The 19826-nt window shown below is 38.2% G+C and overlaps 1 protein-coding gene across 1 annotated transcript in view; it reads right to left on the bottom strand.

Moving 5' to 3' along the window:
• The window catches only part of PDE11A (phosphodiesterase 11A), a 134655-nt gene that overhangs the window by 37447 nt on the left and 77382 nt on the right, over window positions 1-19826 (bottom strand). The window contains exons 11-12 of the mRNA XM_075756561.1: window positions 295-441; window positions 82-189 (exon numbers count right to left, since the gene is read on the bottom strand). Of these exons, the coding sequence (XP_075612676.1) occupies window positions 82-189; window positions 295-441 (255 nt within the window). The remainder of the gene's footprint in view (window positions 1-81; window positions 190-294; window positions 442-19826) is intronic.

Below are 19826 nucleotides of genomic sequence, written 5' to 3'. Positions count from 1 at the left end.
AATGTTGGAAAATGCTTAGACAGGTAAGGCAATGTGGCAGTAAAAGCTGTTACGGGATTGCGTCTGTAGCTGGATACTTACAGTTAACATGGCAAACATTAGCTGGCAGACGTTGAAAGCATGCCTCCAGTTGTGATACAAAACCATTCGATAATTCTTCCTAACCGTCAAAAGCCACCTACACAGCGTCTGAAATGAAAAGTACAAATTGTATCAGGGCTACTAAATGCGTACAAATGGACAGAGCAGTGCCAAGACAAAAGCAGCAGATATCTCTGCAGCGCAGATGGTTACCTCGTAGTCAATTTTAAATTTCTGAACCATTCCAAGTTCCATGAACATCCGCAGGGCTGCAGTAATCATGGCATCCACATCAAGCGAGAAGTCATCAAAATGGATATCATCAATGCCAAGCTCTGACACCAGAGGGATGTTTGCTGCCTGAAAATGCCAGAGGGAAAGGGAAACTTCTCATTCAAAACTTGAGTCTTTTTTCCTGTGTCACTCTTACAAAAGACCATCCATACATCAGTTCTGACCTGCCAATACATCCCCTGCTTGATTTGAATGCCAAGCAATACAAGTCTTCATCTGAGAAATACAAACATGCCAAGCTAGCAGAGCGGGGAAACAGTGGGAAAGAGAAGAACCTGGTATGAGCAGGAAATATGCTCACCATCCCAACTGGAGCCCATATATAGCGTTTAGACTGAGAGAGCTGACCACTTTACAGCTACTGCAGTAACACAATATATTCCAATGCAAATTACAATGCTGTAATGCAAGAAACATCTGGACAGCCAGCAGCTGGGAATTTTAATTGCTACCATTCAGAAATGCAAAATAAATATACTGCTCTGCAGAATTTCTTCATCCAAATGTCTTTACATTCATAAGCATACAAGTGCCCTTTGCTTTACACTGTTCACCACACATTCATAGAACCAAAAAAAGAGTAATACAAGAAATGTCTTGCAGAAGTACTTTTCATCATGAGGATTAAGTCAATAAGCAACAGCAAAAGGCTTACATTTTGCTTTGTCCATGTAACAGCAGACTTTTGTTCTGTTTGTAAGAGAGGAAGGAGCTTTTCATGCACACAAAAACATATGAAAGAGTGTGCAGGACTGGCTAAGGCATACAGTTGCACACATGGATGTGTTGTGGCTGGTCTAGCAGCAGCACCTGCGGGAGCCAGGCGGAGGTGCTGACAACCCTCATGGGCTTGTTTGCCCTTCCCGATGCCCCTTCTGACTTGCCACTCATTTCCCTAGAGAGGGCAGGTGGAGGAGGCTGCATTTGCTGAAGGAGCATCTGTTCCCTGTCTCCTGCAGAGAGAAGGTGACGGGTCAGGTAAAAACCTCACAAAGGGGCTGGACCCAGGCCACAGGCCATGAGCTGGACCATGCTGAATTGGTTAAAATCGCTTGGACTCAGCTGGTGTGGCTACTCACTTGCATAAAATACCCATTTGTTCATGCAATTGTAAGTTCACCTTCACAGTTACAACCTCTGTGCAATCACCTTTTTGAAAACTTGTGTTTTGAAATACTGCACCCTAACTACAAGAAGTTATTGACATGTAAAAAGCTTTTTACATGTGGAAAGTGCCACCTCGGTAATTACATTATGTAGATTAAGCTGGTTTAGTTATACTGTGTAAGAAAAGATAGTGTAAACCTGCCATAAGATAGTATTAATGTTGCAGTGTTAACTTATTTGCTCACTAGAAGAAAAGTCTTTTCAGTTCAGCAGGCAGTAAACATGCCAATACCACAGTAAGTCATGGGGTTATGCCAGTGAGGTTAACTGACACAGAAAATACAACCAAGCCATCAAGTGCCATCCCAGGACATAGCTGAAGAACCTCTGGAGCGTGCAGGCAGAGATATAAGCTCTGGTAACTGCATACTTACTTTGTCTGCAAGCAGACTTAGCCAGGTTGAATCAATTCACCACCTTTTTTTGAATAATTATTGAAACATTTGAAATACTTCTAGATGATCTCAACAGGAGTTACACCTTAACACCCTTTAAGATCTGGCTGTAAAGCTATGTATTTACTTCTGAGGTAAAGAAAGAAAGAAAATAGGGTTAGGCGTGAAACAGGAACACTGGTCCAGGGACTGCTGTCCAGACCTTCAGCCATCTTACAAAAATTGACTTTTTCACCATTCAGTTATTCTTCAGAGCTTTAGGGGATAGTGAAGATGCATACTAACATTTATTCTGTGAAAACACTCATTGCATAGTAAATGCTCTCTCTATAAAATATCTCTAAGGGAAGAAACACATTTGTCCATCTTGTTTGTTTGTTCCTTAGAGAGAAGTCTAAATAACAAAAGATGCTGAAACAGAAGCACTGGATTGTAAGTAGACCTACTTGAAATTGTTTTATCAAAACTAACTTTAAAAACCTACTGCTGCATTTTCATTAACTTTGAAGTAGGGTCTGATTAAAATTTTCACATTTTTTGTCCTCTTAAAGGAAACCAGATATTTTCCTTACTGTTTTTTACTGGAAAGAAACACTTTTACCAGCCTGTTACAATTCAAGGGAGAACACTTGAACCAGTTGCTCAACTACAATTGTTTTTCCCTTTGTCAAACAATGGAGAAATAACAATATATTCTAAATCTATTACAAACTGAACAACAGGATATTAACAAAGCAAGTCAAAAACAATTTCTTCCCACGTCAGTCTGAAACTTTTAAATATTTATGAGCTTTTACATTCCTAAATTTAACAGGAGTGCCATAATCCAAAATAACTGCTGAATTAATAGCCAGGAGATAACATTTGTATAAAAGAACCATTTGCTTTACAACAGCAATAAAGGAAACAAGGGAATTATGAGTGTTGAGACTAATTTGAATAATGTTAAAAAAATGATATGTTGTGGGGCTGCAGCAATATTCTGGCTGCACCTGGCATTGCCTGTCCTCAGCTTCTTATGCTGGAAATGCAGCAGTCCAGGGTTTATAGGAGAGCAGTCATTAAAACTTCATTTTTTTAATTACAAAGATATAAAAAATATTCATAATACAGAATATTAAAACATATCCATCCCTGAAATTTTGCTGCACTGCAGGACAAATTCCATTGGATTTCTTAAAATAAACAGCAATAACAACACTCTCTTCCAGGAAAACAGAGGGAATGAAAGTACCATGACAATAAGAGGAAGGGGCAGGCAATTAAAATTCAAGTTACAGTGAAATCATTTTTTAGAGCACCCCAGTGATTTAGAATCACTTAAAAGGCTTGCTTCCTTTTGAATGTTTTGAAGTTCAATTTCCCCTTTCTAAAAACAATTAAGAACATTTTATACTCTGAAGTCTTTTTACCCTGCGGACCAAGCAATTTCAACGCTCTTCATCCTCGAGAAAAATTCACATGACTCATCTGTGAGTTTATGGTAAACTAAAGCTGGACGTGCCTCCTCTGTTCACATCTCCATACCCCATAGTACTAAAGCAAAAATTTGTCTTGAAAGGAACCACCAACACAAGTTGGACTTAACACACGGAAGACAACAGCTCTTGCCTAATAAAGTACAAGCTCAGCAGTTACCAGACTAGGAAACTATCACCACTTGTAGGCAGCTTGAAAAAGAAGATGCCATGCCCCTGAACGAGAGCATAAAGACAAGGTCTGTGGCCACCCTGTACTCAGACGTGCATGGGATAGAGTGGGATGGATACAGGAAGGAGGAAAAGCACCTTTGTACTCAATTCAGGATTGGAGAGAGATTCTCCTTTCCTCGCTGCTCTTTGCTATTGTGCAAATTGCTTCACAGCCTGCTTGGTGTATGTAAACAGCTGGAGGCGAATGACTGGCTGAGCCTTACCTTAGATCAGCCATCATCAAAGGGCCATGTGTCATTAATGACCATCATACTTCCACATACATGGAACACCAAAGTGGCTTTTACCAACAATAAAATCCCAATTCTGGCCACTATAAAAGCCCATGGGAATAGAAAAATAACATTTCTGGTTCAGTATTACTAAACCTTTGTGCTGCTGTGGATGAACAAAACCTATGAAGGAAAACTTTAGGAAACTAAAGAGTCAAAGTTTCAGGGAAGCTAAACACTTGAAATAAAAGCTACTATTTGATACTTACACCTTAGTGCTGCTGAAGACAACTATTTCACAGTTTTAGATGTATACATAAAACATCTGTATAAAATGGTTTCTTTACACCGTTAGCATACAACTAGATAAGAATAAAGATAAGCATTCATTCGTACTCATTTTTTCTTCTGGGTAGTATGTGTTCACATGTAAATGCATGTCAGAAAAATGCAGTATAATACGTACACATATATACGCAGAACATTTCACAACATTCTCACAGTAAGGGCTGAACAAAGCAATCACAATCAATCAACACAAGCAAAAGGGGAGACTGCTGCTGCTCTTCCTGAACATATTTCCTCAATGTGAGAGGGGGTTTACATTCAGCTTGGTTAATGCTACTGCAAATTGCTTTCCTTATAATCCTACTTTAAGTTTCTGTCATATACAATACTAGTACCTTCATAATAGCCAATACTGCTATTGAGAAAACATATGCAAAGCGTACCACTAAATGCCCTCTTACAAATTAATTTTAAATTAGTTTATAGTTATAAATAGTACAAGAACAATCCCTTGGAGATGGGTGAAAGGAGGCAAGCTTCCTGTCCTAAGTTGTAGGTGTGATAGCTGCTATAAGCTCATGATAGGTGTCTTGCTATTTTAGGATCTGGAAACACATTACCAGTCCTTCCAAACAGGGAAGAAACTTTATGGATTTCCCAGCAATCCACAGTTTTACAAACTAAACTTCCTGTGTGAGCTGGGAGTCTAGTTTTCAGTATGCAAAAGCTATACTAAGCTAAATTCTTCTCATTCCAGCTAGTCGGCTGTACTGCCAGTGGAGACCAGCAGACAAGTCACGTGCTGTCAGCGTAAGAAATGGTCAGAGAGAGGTAACTCCTTATGTAGGGAAAAACTCTATCACATCAGGAACAAATATTAAATAGCAATTTGGATATTTAATAATCTCCTATAGCAGAATTTGGTTACAAGACAGTCTGGGTCAGTGGTGGAGAGGGCAATTTCAAGGTGTCGATTACATTTTGTCTCATCTTGCCATAATCCTCTTACTCCATCCTTATTTCCTACAAGTTGGCATACACTGACAGGCAGCTTAAGGGGTTTGTTAAACAGAAGACACCCACAGCTCACAGGTCTGATAACTTCATTCAACATTACATGTTATGAGAAAACACAGGTTTTGATCCCATTTGATACTATGAACACAGGACAAAAATATCATTCTACACATTGACAGGAAAGACTTACTAAATGATTTTGGACTAACGCTTCTAATAGCGTGTTCTTTGCAATCTTCTATATCTGTATTTGATAATGTGATAAAAATCAGACGTAAGGAAACTGTTCTTCAGAAAGCATACTTTCTCCTTGTAAAATGTTCACTACCATGGAAGCAGTCCAGCTAAACACAGAAAACACTGGACTGAAATCGTACTTTGCTGTATCATCTTAAACTCTCTGTACTTGAGTTTTACTGCCTGTGTGGATAAGACATCAGTGCTTATTATGTGAGGAAAGTATTTTAAACCTACTGATAAGTATATTAGTATGGCTTTATTAAAAAAATAGCACATTCTGCCATTTGGTATGCTCAGCTTCTTGCCCATGCAATACCAGAACTATTCTGTAACAATAACTTCCACTACTGAATGCAGTCCACTTTTTCTATAGCCCTACGGACAGTGACGTGGAATAGTTAGCAAGGTTTCCTAACCAGAAAATACTGCCAGACTAATGGAAAAAAAGTAACAAGAAACTTGAACATATATAACACATATAAAAATATCCCATGAAATATATGTCCCCATGTAGCAAAAGAATGGCTAAACAACATGGCATGCCTCTTAACTCCCAGGGGCACTGTTTGAGTCAGGAGTTGACATGCTATGATTTCAATAGTGGGTCAGGATCTGACTTCATTTGTACTCTATAGTGAAGCTGGAGCTTCAGACAACGCGACATACGCAGAAAGTAAGACTACCCTTTCAAGTATCTCTTCACCTAGAATCTCTCTCAGAAGATTAGGAACTGAAAAACCTTAAAGGCTGATCATCAAAACCTGCACAGAAAGCATCAAAGTGGAGAATATTTAAATGCGATGCCTTCTTTATCTCTCAGTCATCTGTCAAGCCATACTGGAGACAGTATTTTCTGATGGCAAAGATTTTTATTTGTGAAGGGTTCTTTTCATGTATAAAGGCCTCTAAAATACTTGCTTATATTTATAGCTGCAGGCATCTTTTAAAATGTATCTTTATAGTCAGTTATTAGCAGTAGTGGACAAATTTTGCACCTCTTCATAGCCTTGGAAGACCAAAGCCTGTTATGTTCCAGTCTGACACATTTCTTATTGTCTGCAAAGGGGAAAGAATCAAATGTTTCAGCTCAGGGATGTTTTAATGCCCAAAGCAACCTGGCTTTTAAAGGCCTCCATCTGCTACTGCAGACTGCAGATGGCATCTCTCTGCCCTTCACAATGCTGAGTTAGGACCTCTTTTCCAATGACCAACTGCAGCAGAAGCAGGATAGCAGCGGTTAAAGGGAATTTGATAATATTTACAGTAAAGAGGAGCGAATGTGGAAGAGACTTAAAGTGTGCACATGTATTATCTGGAATACAGAATCATTTAGGCTGGAAAGGAGCTCTTGAGACCAGCCAGTCCAATGCCCTGGCTCAGGCAGGGTCAAAAACTCCTCAACTTTATTTGCCCTTCTGCAACTTCCACCAAACTCCAATTCTCTGAATGAGGTCACTGTATAAAGGGATACTCCAATAGCCACAACTAGAGACTGGAATGAGATAGGAGTGGGGCTTTGGACTCATCTGAAGGCAGTTGGGCAGAAATATGAGATAAGGAGATCTGACGCTGACATATAAATGTGCTTTGCCACTGTCAGATCTACCAGGTTCCCTGTTTCTGCATGCCAGACTGTGAATGTTTTAACCAACAACTGTTCAGATGTAAAAGACATCAATAATCCCTGGAACAGGATTTATGTATTTTAAACCTTTTCAGAGTAACCCAGCAGATAAGCAGAGGGTTGCAATTGTGAAATCAAAAGTCCCAATGCTGCTCCAAGTCCCACAGTAGGCGTCGGAGCCCTTTGCTGGAAAAGGTCATTCATTGCTTTAAAGTTTCAAAGTTTCACATCTGTAAACCGAGAATAACGCTGCTCTTGCATCCAGCTTCAAAAGCTGCAGCTGAAGCATGTATAGGTGGTGCAGACTGCTTCATCCTCAACTGGCAAATTAACAGCGTAACATGGAATTTAGAGATGAAATGTGGAAGAAAAAGTTGCATTTAGTCTTGTTTCAAAAAGTTATATTTGGTTTGATCATTTACCAAACGTAACTACTGCTTAGTGTGAATATTGGTATTTGCTTTGATTAAAGAAAAAACTTCATAGCATTAAGAAAGCTATTTATTCTGCTGCTTCTGTTAGAACATGAAAAGTAACTATTAAGCAATATATCACTACCAAATATAGCATTTAGCAAAATTTTTTATTATCACGTGCTGTGGGCTTAGGACAAAAATACAGTATTTTTCTACTTTTGGTATAAAGCTATATGTACCTAAGAAAAGGATTTGTCTTTTTATAATTTTATAACATTACACATGCTATTTCCCAAGGTAAGCCCAGAATTATAGTGAAAAAGTTGAAAGAATCTTGAATGTTTCTGATCAATCCTGTCTGAACATGCCACTTTCTGAAATTGGGACCCATCAAAACAAATAATAAATTTCAGAGATAAAAATATTACATTTAAAATTTTGTTACAAACTATAATAGAAAAGACACAAAATATATTATTTATGTTGCTAAAAATCAAACCTTGATGTTAAAGTTGTTTCCTAGTACAGAGAAACAAAATATATGGCAGCCTATAAAAGGAACAAGAAATTTCTATTTTAAAAGAACAGACACATAAAATAAAAGCAATTAATGGTCTGAGCTTCTATTATTCTTAAGGCCAAAGTCCATAACCACAGCAGCCTAGGACTGGAGTTTTACAGGGCATGCACATTCGACACAATGATCTCCCGAGGCGCACAGGGGAGTGTTCACGTCCTTTTGGCTTATGGTGATTAGGAAATAACCAGTGTGTCACATACTACAGGCTAGCAACTGTCGACTTTTTATGACCATTGGTGCAGATGAGAAGCTCATACAAAAGGGTCTATTCAGTCTCCTCCGTCCCAGATTTTTAAACAAACACAAGCAGCAAACCTAGGACAAGTATTTCTCTGTGATACAAAAGTGTCAGGCATGCAAGCTGCCATTTCCCACAACAACCTTACTTGGTTTTGGTAGGCAGAGAGACAGCTTTGTTGCTTGCACGAAGAGCAGAATGGGTAATGTGGAGTGACCTCCTCATGCCTATAAATTTGGGAGGGTGAGGAAAGAGGGATACAAGGTAGCCCTCTCTTTCACCTAGGAAGGGGAGGGAAGGCTCTAGCTGCTTCCTTGAAGACTCAGAAGAGGAAAAACCTGAGCAAGGGTGGAAGGAACACGGTCAGGGTTCTTCTCACAGAGGATATGATGTGAAGGCACTGGGAGGAACTGGCAAACAGCCCAAATTGTGCCCTGCAATTCTCAGTTGGACATGTGATGTGAGAGAGCAAGAAGTGAAGGCGTCAAGAACGGACACAAAACCAAAAAAGAAACAATCAAACCTCAAAACCCCCACCAGTGCCACAATGGCGTATACACTGGATTATGCTTTTTTCCTATCCTGGTGTACTCCAGCAGCACTTGCTGCACCAGTGCAATCCCCAGGACTGCTGGTCATGTGCCACTGCGGGCCACAGTGGTGCTGCGGGATGCACAGCAGCGGCACTGGATGGTGTTCCTGCTCGCCACTGAAATCTTCCTTCTGAGCACGTGCAACAAATCAGGCTGGCAGTACAGTGACTGGGGGTGAAAATTATGCAAATATATGAATGGGCTACTGCTCTACTGGGGAGAAAGTCCTATTTCAGATCTGCTAGTGACAGCTATAGCAGAGTATTGTCAGGTAGACAATAAATAACATTGAAAACACTGTCAAACCTACAGCATATATTTACAGAAAAGCTACAGAGAACCTTGCAGTGATTATCCTTAAAATATGTTTTATCTTTGTCTTTTTCTCCTTAGTTTTCATCAAGTTCTGATTGCAGGTTTAAAAGAAATCCACCCATCCTATTCTGAATCCATAAATCTCTCCCCTAGGAGCAGTCAGGACTGCCCAAAGGAGCATCCTCCCAAAAAACAGCTTCCTCTCACTACAGTTTAACAAGCCAAGAGGGTTACCCTGTGCAAGCTTCTGCAGGGCGGACTGCAAACACAGAGCCCAACTCCTCTCCCCACAGCAGAACATACATCCCCCACAAGTACCCCTTCAGCCTGCACAGCTCACGTTCACACACAACTCATAGCCTAACCATGTTTTCTGAGAACAAATAAAACATACAGATCCCCCTCTTTCTACAAAAACAAATAATAGGCACTTAAATCTTGTATTTATTTAGCGCTTTACTTACTACCTGTATCTTATTAGCTTTATAAATTTTTCTTTAAACAACAGTTGCTTTCATCTATCACTACTTTGAGGTGAAAGGTTGCAACAATCATAAATACTTGTTTCTTGTCATTCATGAGATTCTTAATGAAGGTCTTGTAATACACATTAACTGGCCCCTATGAAAATACCCTTATGACATTTGACTGATATAACTGTTCCTTTCCTCCTAGACACCTTGCATCTGCCAAATTAATGTTTTGAATATAATGTCTTATCCTATGCTTAGACAGTGCTGCGCCAGCTGAGGAGGTACAAATTTCAGTAGAGAGGTCTGTCTGCATCAGTTCATCTTAGGGACACTGAAGACTGTCCAAGCCTGGCACAGAGCTGTGGGGTGCACAAATGCCTCTGCCACCACTGACTCAGAAAGGCAGCGAATGTGCAGACAAACAAGAGATGAGCCAGGCAAGGAGCTGGATACAGGACCCTACTGGGGCTGCATTGCTGTGCCATGCAGTACCCAGCTCACCAAGGTCTTCCCCAGGTCGCCACCACAGCGCTACCCACAGACAAGGTCTGGCCACAAGTTGCTGTGGTTATGCCACTTACAACCTTTCCTTACCACCACCCACAGTGACAGGTCTCCCTCAGGGAAAGTACAGTTCACACAAGTAGATACCTGGAATCAGTTTAGCAGCAGAGTTTATCATGACCGTAAATAGAAACTGGTTGTTGTTGTTTTGGGGTGGGGTTTTCTGTGTGTCCGTAGGCTGCCCGTATGCCTGGGACAACACACATGCTGTTGCACGGCAGCACAGAAAGCAGGGTTAGTTGAATGATGTTTAAGCGCACCAAACAGGATGCTGTATGTGCAGGGAGATCACAAAGACGCGAGAAAACACTGATATCTGATGTTCTCAGCTCTTTTGCGTGTGTTCAGAGCTGGGTGTAGCTTGTTGCAAAGCACAAGATGACGGAACACTTCACAGAAATGGCCTCATAAAATATTCAGTTTCCTGTTTTTGCCTGGGGTGCAATCTGCATGTTTGCTATACAGTTGCAGCAAGAAAGAGAAGTGCTAGAGTCTATTTCTCATACATTTAAAGTGTTCACACTTTAAATTTGAAAGACTAAAAGCACAGAACTACTGATATAATTTCTCTGTACATTTACTCTGCCTGGGCTTTTGCCTGGACTAAACCAAGAGACTTTTGAGACTAAAACAAATAGAGGAATCTTCCCCAGGCAGACAATGAAATAGTATAATAAATAATCTGTAGAAGGTTGTAATTGCAAGTATTTTTTACATAATATATACTAGAATAGTTTTGCTTGGATGACACAGGCCGAAACACCCCAAATATGAATTGATCTAGAAAACAAGTGTGCATCCATGTAGTTTTTTCCCTCAAATAATCCCAGAGGCTAAATTAATACTGCACAGAAACACAGTCACACATTCGTGCGTGGGAAGAGGTCTTTCAGCACAGCCTCAGTCTCCCCAGTTGATGGAGGAACACACAAAAAAAAATTGCTGGATACGAGACTGGATTTAACATGGCTGAACCAACCCATGAGGATGTTTTTCCCGAGTCTCTCAGTGACTCGCACAAGAAGGACACACTGTCTGTGCTGCTAACATATTCTACTACATGCGCACGCACATTTACGATGGTGTGAAATTGCACTGGTATTACTTTTTTCAGGATTTTACAGCTTAACAGAAATGCTGCTAGGCAATCAGCCTTAAAGTGGAGCAAGGATGGCACCCAGTGGCCAAACAGATTCATCTCAGAAAAACATTTCTCATCTATTTCCCATTCTCCACTTTCTGAAGTTTTACTTATAAAAAGGTTCTAGCTCTAATACAAACTCGTTAGCAATGTCAAAAGCTTTTTAAGATCACTGCCTTCCTTTGGGGACACTTATGTTTCCTTTTGTAAAATATTTTGTAAAAAAAGCCTATAGAAATAATGCCATTAATAATTTACAATCAATACCAGTAAACATTTATGACAAACAACTGTTTGCAGCCAGAACACTGTATAGAGGCAGAAATAAACAAAGAAAAATATTTTTTCCTTTTGTAGGGTATATGCTAGGGAAAACAAAAGATTTTTTTTTTTTCCTGGTTTTAAAATCAGTACAACTACTAAGGAACTTGTTTAATTTTAAAATTAACATTGATAATATTAATGTCAATTAGAAAATTTGTATCCAAATAAAGTTTGGTGAAAAGCAACTTGATTTTTTTAACCAGAAAATTGCCAGTTATAACTGTCAGTCTGCTGAGGCTACAAAAAGAATCCAAAGCACAAATAAAAAATAATTTTAATTCTGAAATACTAGGCCATTTTTCTGGATTTCTTTGAAGAATTCTTTCTTCCATGAGTTAAAACAAATAGTACAATGGTCTTACTGGGCCAGTATGGGAATGCAGGTCTCAGAACAGTGAGCTCTCCCCAGGGATGTCTATTAATTGTATGGGGAATAATCTGATCCTTATTGATGGAGAAAGAACCATGGTAAACCCACAGGAAAGAACTCCTAAAGTACCATCATTTGCTGAAGTACCCCAATTTTTTAAATTATTCTGGTCCAATTTAAGTGCACAAGTCTTTGCTAGATAGATTTTTTCCTCCTGTTTGAAAACCTTTCCAAATACAAATTCCCAAGTCTGTCACTGACTGAAGCATACTACTTTATCATTTGACAAATGTTGATTTTTTTTTTTTTTTTAAATCATTCATCAAATATTCCTCAGGCTTGCATAACATTTTAAATGTATTCTATGCCTTATCACTTCTTGCATGGTCATTGGCTAAGTGGTGTAGCAATGTAGACCTGTATGTATTCCTCCATGCTTTCCAGCTGACAGATTCTTGTGGAGTATGATGACCGATCAGATTGAAGGACAGACAACAGGTCCGTTGGATAATAAATCATTTCACCTTCACGTGTGAGCAATACTATGTCCCCAACAATTGCTATTTCTAATTTGTTTTTCTAAGCGTTCTCAAGTCCTGGACCAATTCTGGTTTTGGATATGAAAACAGATGCAAGCAATACAAAACTTCCCATGTAAATAACAAAAAGCAGTATTTCAGAGCAGCAAAGTAGCAGCACACTTTTTTTAGTATGGGCAAATTAATAACCATAAGTGTTTTATTACTCCTCTGCTGAAAATTTCTGTTGTTGAAGTACCACTGTATTAGTGTGCATAATTACTAGGAAACTGAAAAACAGCCACTATTAAAGGCAGTAAGTCAGCAATATTTTAAACTTAGAATTTTTTTTTAGTACTGTAAAAGAATATTAGACTATAGTAGAAATTCTTAGAATTAAATCAACTGAATTTCAGCTTTACAGAAGGTGGCTTTTTTAAAAAAGTAGTACAAATACCAGTTTTGAGCATGCATGTAATTTTGATTTTCTGTTATTGTCAGTGATTGAAGTTTATTACTTGTGAAGATATTTAACAAGGAGATTTAAGCTCTGGTCTAGCTATGAAATAGCTGATCTTAGTAGTCATTTATTATTTAATATTTCTAGTTACTGTGTGTCTTTACTCTGCAGTCAGAATATCAGTGTTGATTTCTCACATTTTTTTAATCCTAACCCTTACAGTCCCTTCTTTTTAACCTACAATGTAAATGCATTCAGAGATTATTCTGTATAGCATAAACACTTAAGAATAAATACATTTTGCCTTTACATATTAAAAAAATTCTACAGGAAGTTCCTTATTAACATCTGCATTACACCCTTGCCCTGACATAATCCACAGACTAGAACTTATTCCTTGCTTAAAGAAGCCTCTCTCTCAAAAAATTCATTTAATGATCTGTGCTAAACTCATAAATGAACAGACAAAAATCATCTGGGCATGGATATATGATTAAATTGTGGCCTTTATCTGGCTTCCAGGCCACAGGTTTCTGTCTTTCGCCTTAACTCTCTCAAATTGTATATAGCTTTTCCTCAAGAGAAAGATTTTTTTTAAAACACGATTTACTTATCTCCCACACTATGAAATAAACTGGTTTTGTGCAGGCTTATCATACAAATGCAACACAATCTTTTGCAGTCAGAAAGCACAAATGTTGAAATCTTTCACAGAGATGTTTTAATATTTCTGTCCCCTCTTTGCAGATGGGAAACCAAAACATGAAGTGCCTTGCCCGTACCCTGCTCAGATGATATGACAGCACAAGGGCAAGGAACCTGCCCAGTTACACTACAAGTGTTCAGAGGTGGGCAGACGGGTGGATGCACTCCTCATGACCTCTATAACCTCCCTTTACTCCTCTATAGCCAACAAAGAGGGCTGGCCCATTCAGAGAGCAGCTCAGTGTCTGAGCCTCACAAGGTTAAATTACTCCTTGTAAACCCTCCCTCCATGACATCCTGGAAAATTCATACGTCATCTACCCTGTAGGCACAGGAACATTTTAGCCTGGGAGCTCCATGTTTTCACGTGGAGATAATAAATATGGTCATTTTAGAAATACAAGAGGAAAACTTTCAGTGACCTTTCGCACCAATTTAATCTCATCTTGATCAACTACAAAGCCAGTAAATTCAAATGCTGAAATTTCAATAAAACTGTTTAAATTTTTGAAAGCATATTCAGAATTCTCATTAGCTTTTTCTATTAACTGTCCCTAAAATTAGGGTAGACACTGTAGTATGACACTAATCTAGTAGGACAGCTCCAAAAATAGTTTGTGAACAGGTGCCTCTCATGCCTCTGACATAGTGAAGTCATCCCACTTTATTTCTGATAAAATGCCTCATGGAAGGAATTAAAACGAAAAACCTCATGTTTTTCCACAAACTGTCATATTGCTCTTTTATATGCCTTATTCTCAATAAAACCTATCACAATGGAACAGGTTTCATGATGGTAACAATATCTATATGAGAAGAGCTGTTGTACTAGGAAAAGTGCACCCGAGAATCACAGGTTCCAGCACTGAGACAAGGAGCTGAAGAACAGTTCAGCAGGGCAATCCAGAAATGCTTCCAGGGGCAGGTGGTTGAGAAATGAAAAGAATGAACTTGTACTAAACCAAACAATTCAGCAAACTTGGCACTTTTCATCAAACCCTGGTATCTGCAATTTCTGAGATTTATGACAGTAATGATTAAGTCAAAGCACATTTCTCTGCATTTTAAACATAGAAGACATAGTCTCTTTTCTGGGTGATAAAAAGTGATGCAAAGAATGTAATTTCCTATTTTTTTCCAAGCAGCACTGTCGGAAGGCATTGCTTAATAATGTAAGAATAACCATATAGTGTCAGACCAAAGGCCCTTCCCAAGCCCTGTACCTTAGCTTTGCAAGTGACTGAGAGCAGGGAAGACTATTGGAACTCAGAAAACAGTTTCTTGGTGCACTCCACTTCAGTGAGCTGCGCTTTGGAGATTTCCGGAGCCAGAGGTGACTGTCTTCGTACAACAGTCCTCATTTGACCTTTCCTTCTGTTAATTCATCATTTTTGACTCATTAACATCTATGGTGATAAGTCACATAGTTTAACTACATGTTTGCTGAAGAGAGATCCTTAGATTAAAATCTATACCCTGATAATTTCATTTGATGCCCCTAAACCTAAACATTGTATGAGGAAAAAACCATAAACAATCTTTCCCTACTCCTTTTCTCCGTGCCATTCCATCTCTTCACTGAAATTTAAAAATTTTTTTTGGTTTTATATTTCTTTGAGCTACAGAGCACTAGCTTGATGTCAAAAGATGACAACCTCACATTCTAGAAGCTAGTATAACCCCCCCAATATTTTATTTTTAATCATTATTTATTATTTTAATAATTTTCAGTGTATGCAAGGTGTTCCCGACTTCTTGTTTCCATGACAACTGAAGACATAGGCACATGTAAAAGTGTATGAAATAATGTAACACAATAGACCTCAGTTTCATGAATTATGAAACTCTTAACACTGTGCTTTAGGTCTTATGTAGGCAGTACACATAAGAAAGCAGAGAAAATAAACAATGTTTTACATCTTGTGACCATGTGTATTCCTCAAAAGGGAAAAGGGAACTCAGCTCAATACTAACACTTAAGCTCTGTTTACCCTCAAGGTTTCTCCTTATTTTTTTTCCCCATTGTTGCTACTCTCAGTGGAACTTGAGCAGCTGGAATAGCACTGGGGAAAAGCTCAGTGCCAGCACAGAGCCTCCTGTGACAGCCAAAGAGGAAGGAGTCCAAGAGTCTGTGTGACTAGTCTTTGGGGACAATCTGAAAAAATACTTAAGCATGTGAGTAACATCACACACTTACATAGCACTGTAGGTCTCAAATCGTATGTGTTTCACCTACGCATGGGTGTGACTGTGGCTTGCAATATTACGTTCGCAGTGTAGTTAAATGCCTTCGGTCCTTGGTAAACCCATTACCAGACAGATTGAAACAGCAGTGCTATCAATGCATAAACCCCTCATCTTCTAGTGATACATATTTAAATGGCAATATTTCATAAATAGTCCAAAACAGAAAGGCCAGCTTGCCTTTCTGAAATTTAATTACTGAGGAAGACTATAAAGTAATAATTATAAACTGCTACAAATGATTTAATTACCAGAACATAAAAAGTAACTAAAATAGTTCTAAATTGAAAGATAGTGTCACAGCAGAGAATGACATAGCCTCGGAATGCTTTCCCAATCCTTACAGAGATTGGAGATAAAATTAATACATAAAATTAAATTTTTCACTGTGCTGACCACTGTTAGGCATTTAAGGGTGGGTATAAAATTTAACAGCATAAGACATAACAAATTCATTTTATATCATACATGTAATGTATTCCAAATATCAAATTCACTTAAATCCATCATCTTTCACGATTCAACTGTTTACCTTGTCATATATAGTAGCAGTCCTAAAAGTTGTTTCCTTTTTTGGTTCAACTCTTTCCATCATTATTTAAACATCTGTGTTTCTTAAGAGACACACAAAAGCCTCCCTATGCAGAGGTAGGCCTTAAGTATCCATACCTCAGCCTACGGCATTGAGAAATACAGGAATTGTTATTCATGCTACATTTTGAATCGAAGATTCTGTAAAGCAGGTGATACATTATTTTCCGTTGTGTAGCTCTCCTGTGTGCTGTTTGACCTAAAAAAGGGAATCTCTCACAGGGCTATAAATAATACATCATAGTCATTAAATATTGATCTGGCTTATACCATTCACAGCTGCACAATTAGGTTAGCTTTTTAAAAATAGCTTCTTGTATATTACCCATAATAGGACAGTGTTTACATATTCTCTTTGGAAACTATATTAGCTAAATTTAAAGGTAATACGTGTTTGTGGGACTGCTTGCTAAGTCATAGGACTTGTTCATTACTGTCTCAGAAGTCAGTAACTCTTACTATAAATATCCTGTCCTGGACACCATTCTGCAATTCTTTGCTGATGTATCTTGGCTTTCTATATTTGTCTAAAAGACAACTATTTTTAGGCTTGGAGAGCCTGCATTTCAATGAGAAGCCGCCTAGCACTACAGGACAATGCTATAGGATAGCATCAATCTTAATCAGGCTTCACTAGCCTTACATTTTTCTGTTCCAATAATACAAATGTTTATAGCTAAACACTAGCACATGATGGAAATAATGGATTTCTCTTAAGTCTAAAATACAAAAGAGTTGTCACAGTTTTTAAAATGATACCTATTTCTAACTCCTTAAAAAATAAAATGAGTATTGATATGGGTATGATTCATTGGTGCATTACTTTAGCTTATCCTGCCAAAATTCAGTTTGGATTAAGTGTAGTTATGAAGATGCAAGTGAGCAGAAGCATTGTGATAAATCAGTCTGAAGACATCAGACACACATTCTCGGATTTGGAAGAAATGTTTGCACTCAACGTGGACGTTTTTTGTTTTACTGGCAAACACCCATGAAAAGTAAAGTTTAATTTTTCTCCCCGTATCTACAGCAATGGTATCAGAAATCCACCTATCACAGTAACACAGCACATATCAGAAAACCTAAAAAAAATATTATGCAACTTATATGAACTTAGCAGTATACCAGATGTAAATGATTTTTTCTAAAGCCATCAAATTTAAATAAAAAATAAAAATCAAACTTGAAAAATAGAGTAGCAAATAAATATAAAATAATCTGGCAATAAAAAGTCTATGTACAATATGTACTATTAATTCTATGTTTTCATTGCTCTTTTTTTAATCCTATAAATCATTTACAAACCCCACATCTTCTTTCTTACAACCTGGAAGTACAGTGCATATTCCAAATACAGGAATAATTGCAGATACTCCATGATTAATTCTGATTAATAATTAATTCTGATTCAATTGCCTGTTACTGAAATTCTACCAGTTAAGCTTCCCTGTGTTTTTTCCCCATTTAAAAACCTACCATTTTCAGGAAAAAGGACTCATTTTACACTGCATGCCAACTCACGTTTTCACTTAACATACATTTTAAACTGGCATAAAAACAGGACTGGATTTTAAATTTTAACTTTTTTTCAGAGATCTTGTTCTATCAGAAAACACAATACAAAAGACTGATTGTTGTGAATAAATAGATGGCAGATGACAGAGGAAACATTACTACGCAATGTTACAATGCCAAACAAAGCCGAAGACAGCAACATCCTGCTGAAATCAATGGCAAGCCTCCCATTACCTTCCCTGGGGACAGATTATCACCTACAGAGAGTAAGGGATTTGCTCAGGCTCTGAATCCCAGACCTCTGCAGTTCCACATATGTCTACCTGGAGGACTAAGCCCCCTCTCTCATCACTCAAGAAGCTCACTGGGTTAAGGGCATGAATTTTCCACTCCCGCTCCCCCTGGGTGTGGGCAGCAGAGTGAGCAGGTGGCTCCATCCAGGTCAGCAGAGCTGCACTTGCCTACACTGTGTCTGAGCCTCACACTGGTCCTGCTTGCGCTGGCCTCCTGAGAAATGTCTGCCTGCTAGTGTAAGTGCTAATGAATCCCAAAAGCTTTAATGCAAATAATGAAAAGGATTGGTGACATGAATTTTTACAGTAATGATTCACCTAATTAGATTCTCTTCTGAAAAAAACCCACATCCATTCATTAATAGAACAATTTATAATCACATATGCATTTTAAAACTTGGCTTTCAGATTTTTATTCGTGAAAGCTATATTCTAGTAACACCAGACATGGAATCCCTTCAAAAACGTGAATCTACATGGATGCTTTGGTTTTAGACAATTGCAGAAATCGGATATAGAATAGGCCAATTGCATGACATAGTCCATTATCATACACTCACGTTTCATTGTTCCATACTGTGAACTTCTCTCTGTATTTTCCAGCTCCACAACCAATGGTGTTCTGCACTTTTTCCCATCCTAGCATCTAGAGAAAGGTATTTCATTTCTTAAGAGTTTCTTATTAAGCTGGGTTTTTTGTTGTTTCATTAATTCTTAGACAGGATTATTAGCAACAGAAATGCTATTTATTTTACAGAACCTGCTCACAGTGATTATATTTAATTCTTAAAAAGATACCAGGTATATTTGTGAATTTGTACATTTGTGAATTCATCCAATAACAGTAGGAATTTATTGACAAAATTTCAAGTAAAAAAGTCAACTTTAACTAATCTTGCTAGGCTTTCTGTAGTGCAATAAAATTAATTCACTGGTAAAAGCCAGAGGAAAAATAAACTTCAAGTACACTTGCAATTTTTCACTTTGTATCAGAATATTCTTGAGATCTTAGGCAAATAAAAATTAATGGAAAAGCATTTTATTAAGACTATAAAGGAATAACATAACAAAGATGGAAATAAACAACTTGAGCTAGGAGGAAGAATATGTAATTATTTCCAAGCTGCTGGGGTCCAGTTACAGTATGTTTGGGGTAATATGTTGAAAATTTGTCAACTCAAATGTATTGTCACTCCAAAGTCATTAATTACTGTTAGGTCCCATGTCAGTCAAAAGTCAGCAATGAACTACTGGCATTAGTCTCATTTAGAAGTTTCTATCATTTGTGTTTGTTCCTGTTCTGACTGAACCAGAACATTGGCTAAATCGTAAAACACATTTCCTCTGACATCTGCCAATAAATCACCAAAGGGAGAGGGGGCAGTTTTAGCCCCAAACGCCCCCAGAGGGAGGAGCTGTTTATTAGCCAGTCAAGTCTAGAAGATGACCCTAATAT

The sequence above is a fragment of the Balearica regulorum genome, chromosome 6 (assembly GCF_011004875.1).
Source record: "Balearica regulorum gibbericeps isolate bBalReg1 chromosome 6, bBalReg1.pri, whole genome shotgun sequence".
In the NCBI taxonomy this organism is placed as follows: domain Eukaryota; kingdom Metazoa; phylum Chordata; class Aves; order Gruiformes; family Gruidae; genus Balearica; species Balearica regulorum.
This window is presented reverse-complemented; position numbering and strand designations above follow the sequence as displayed.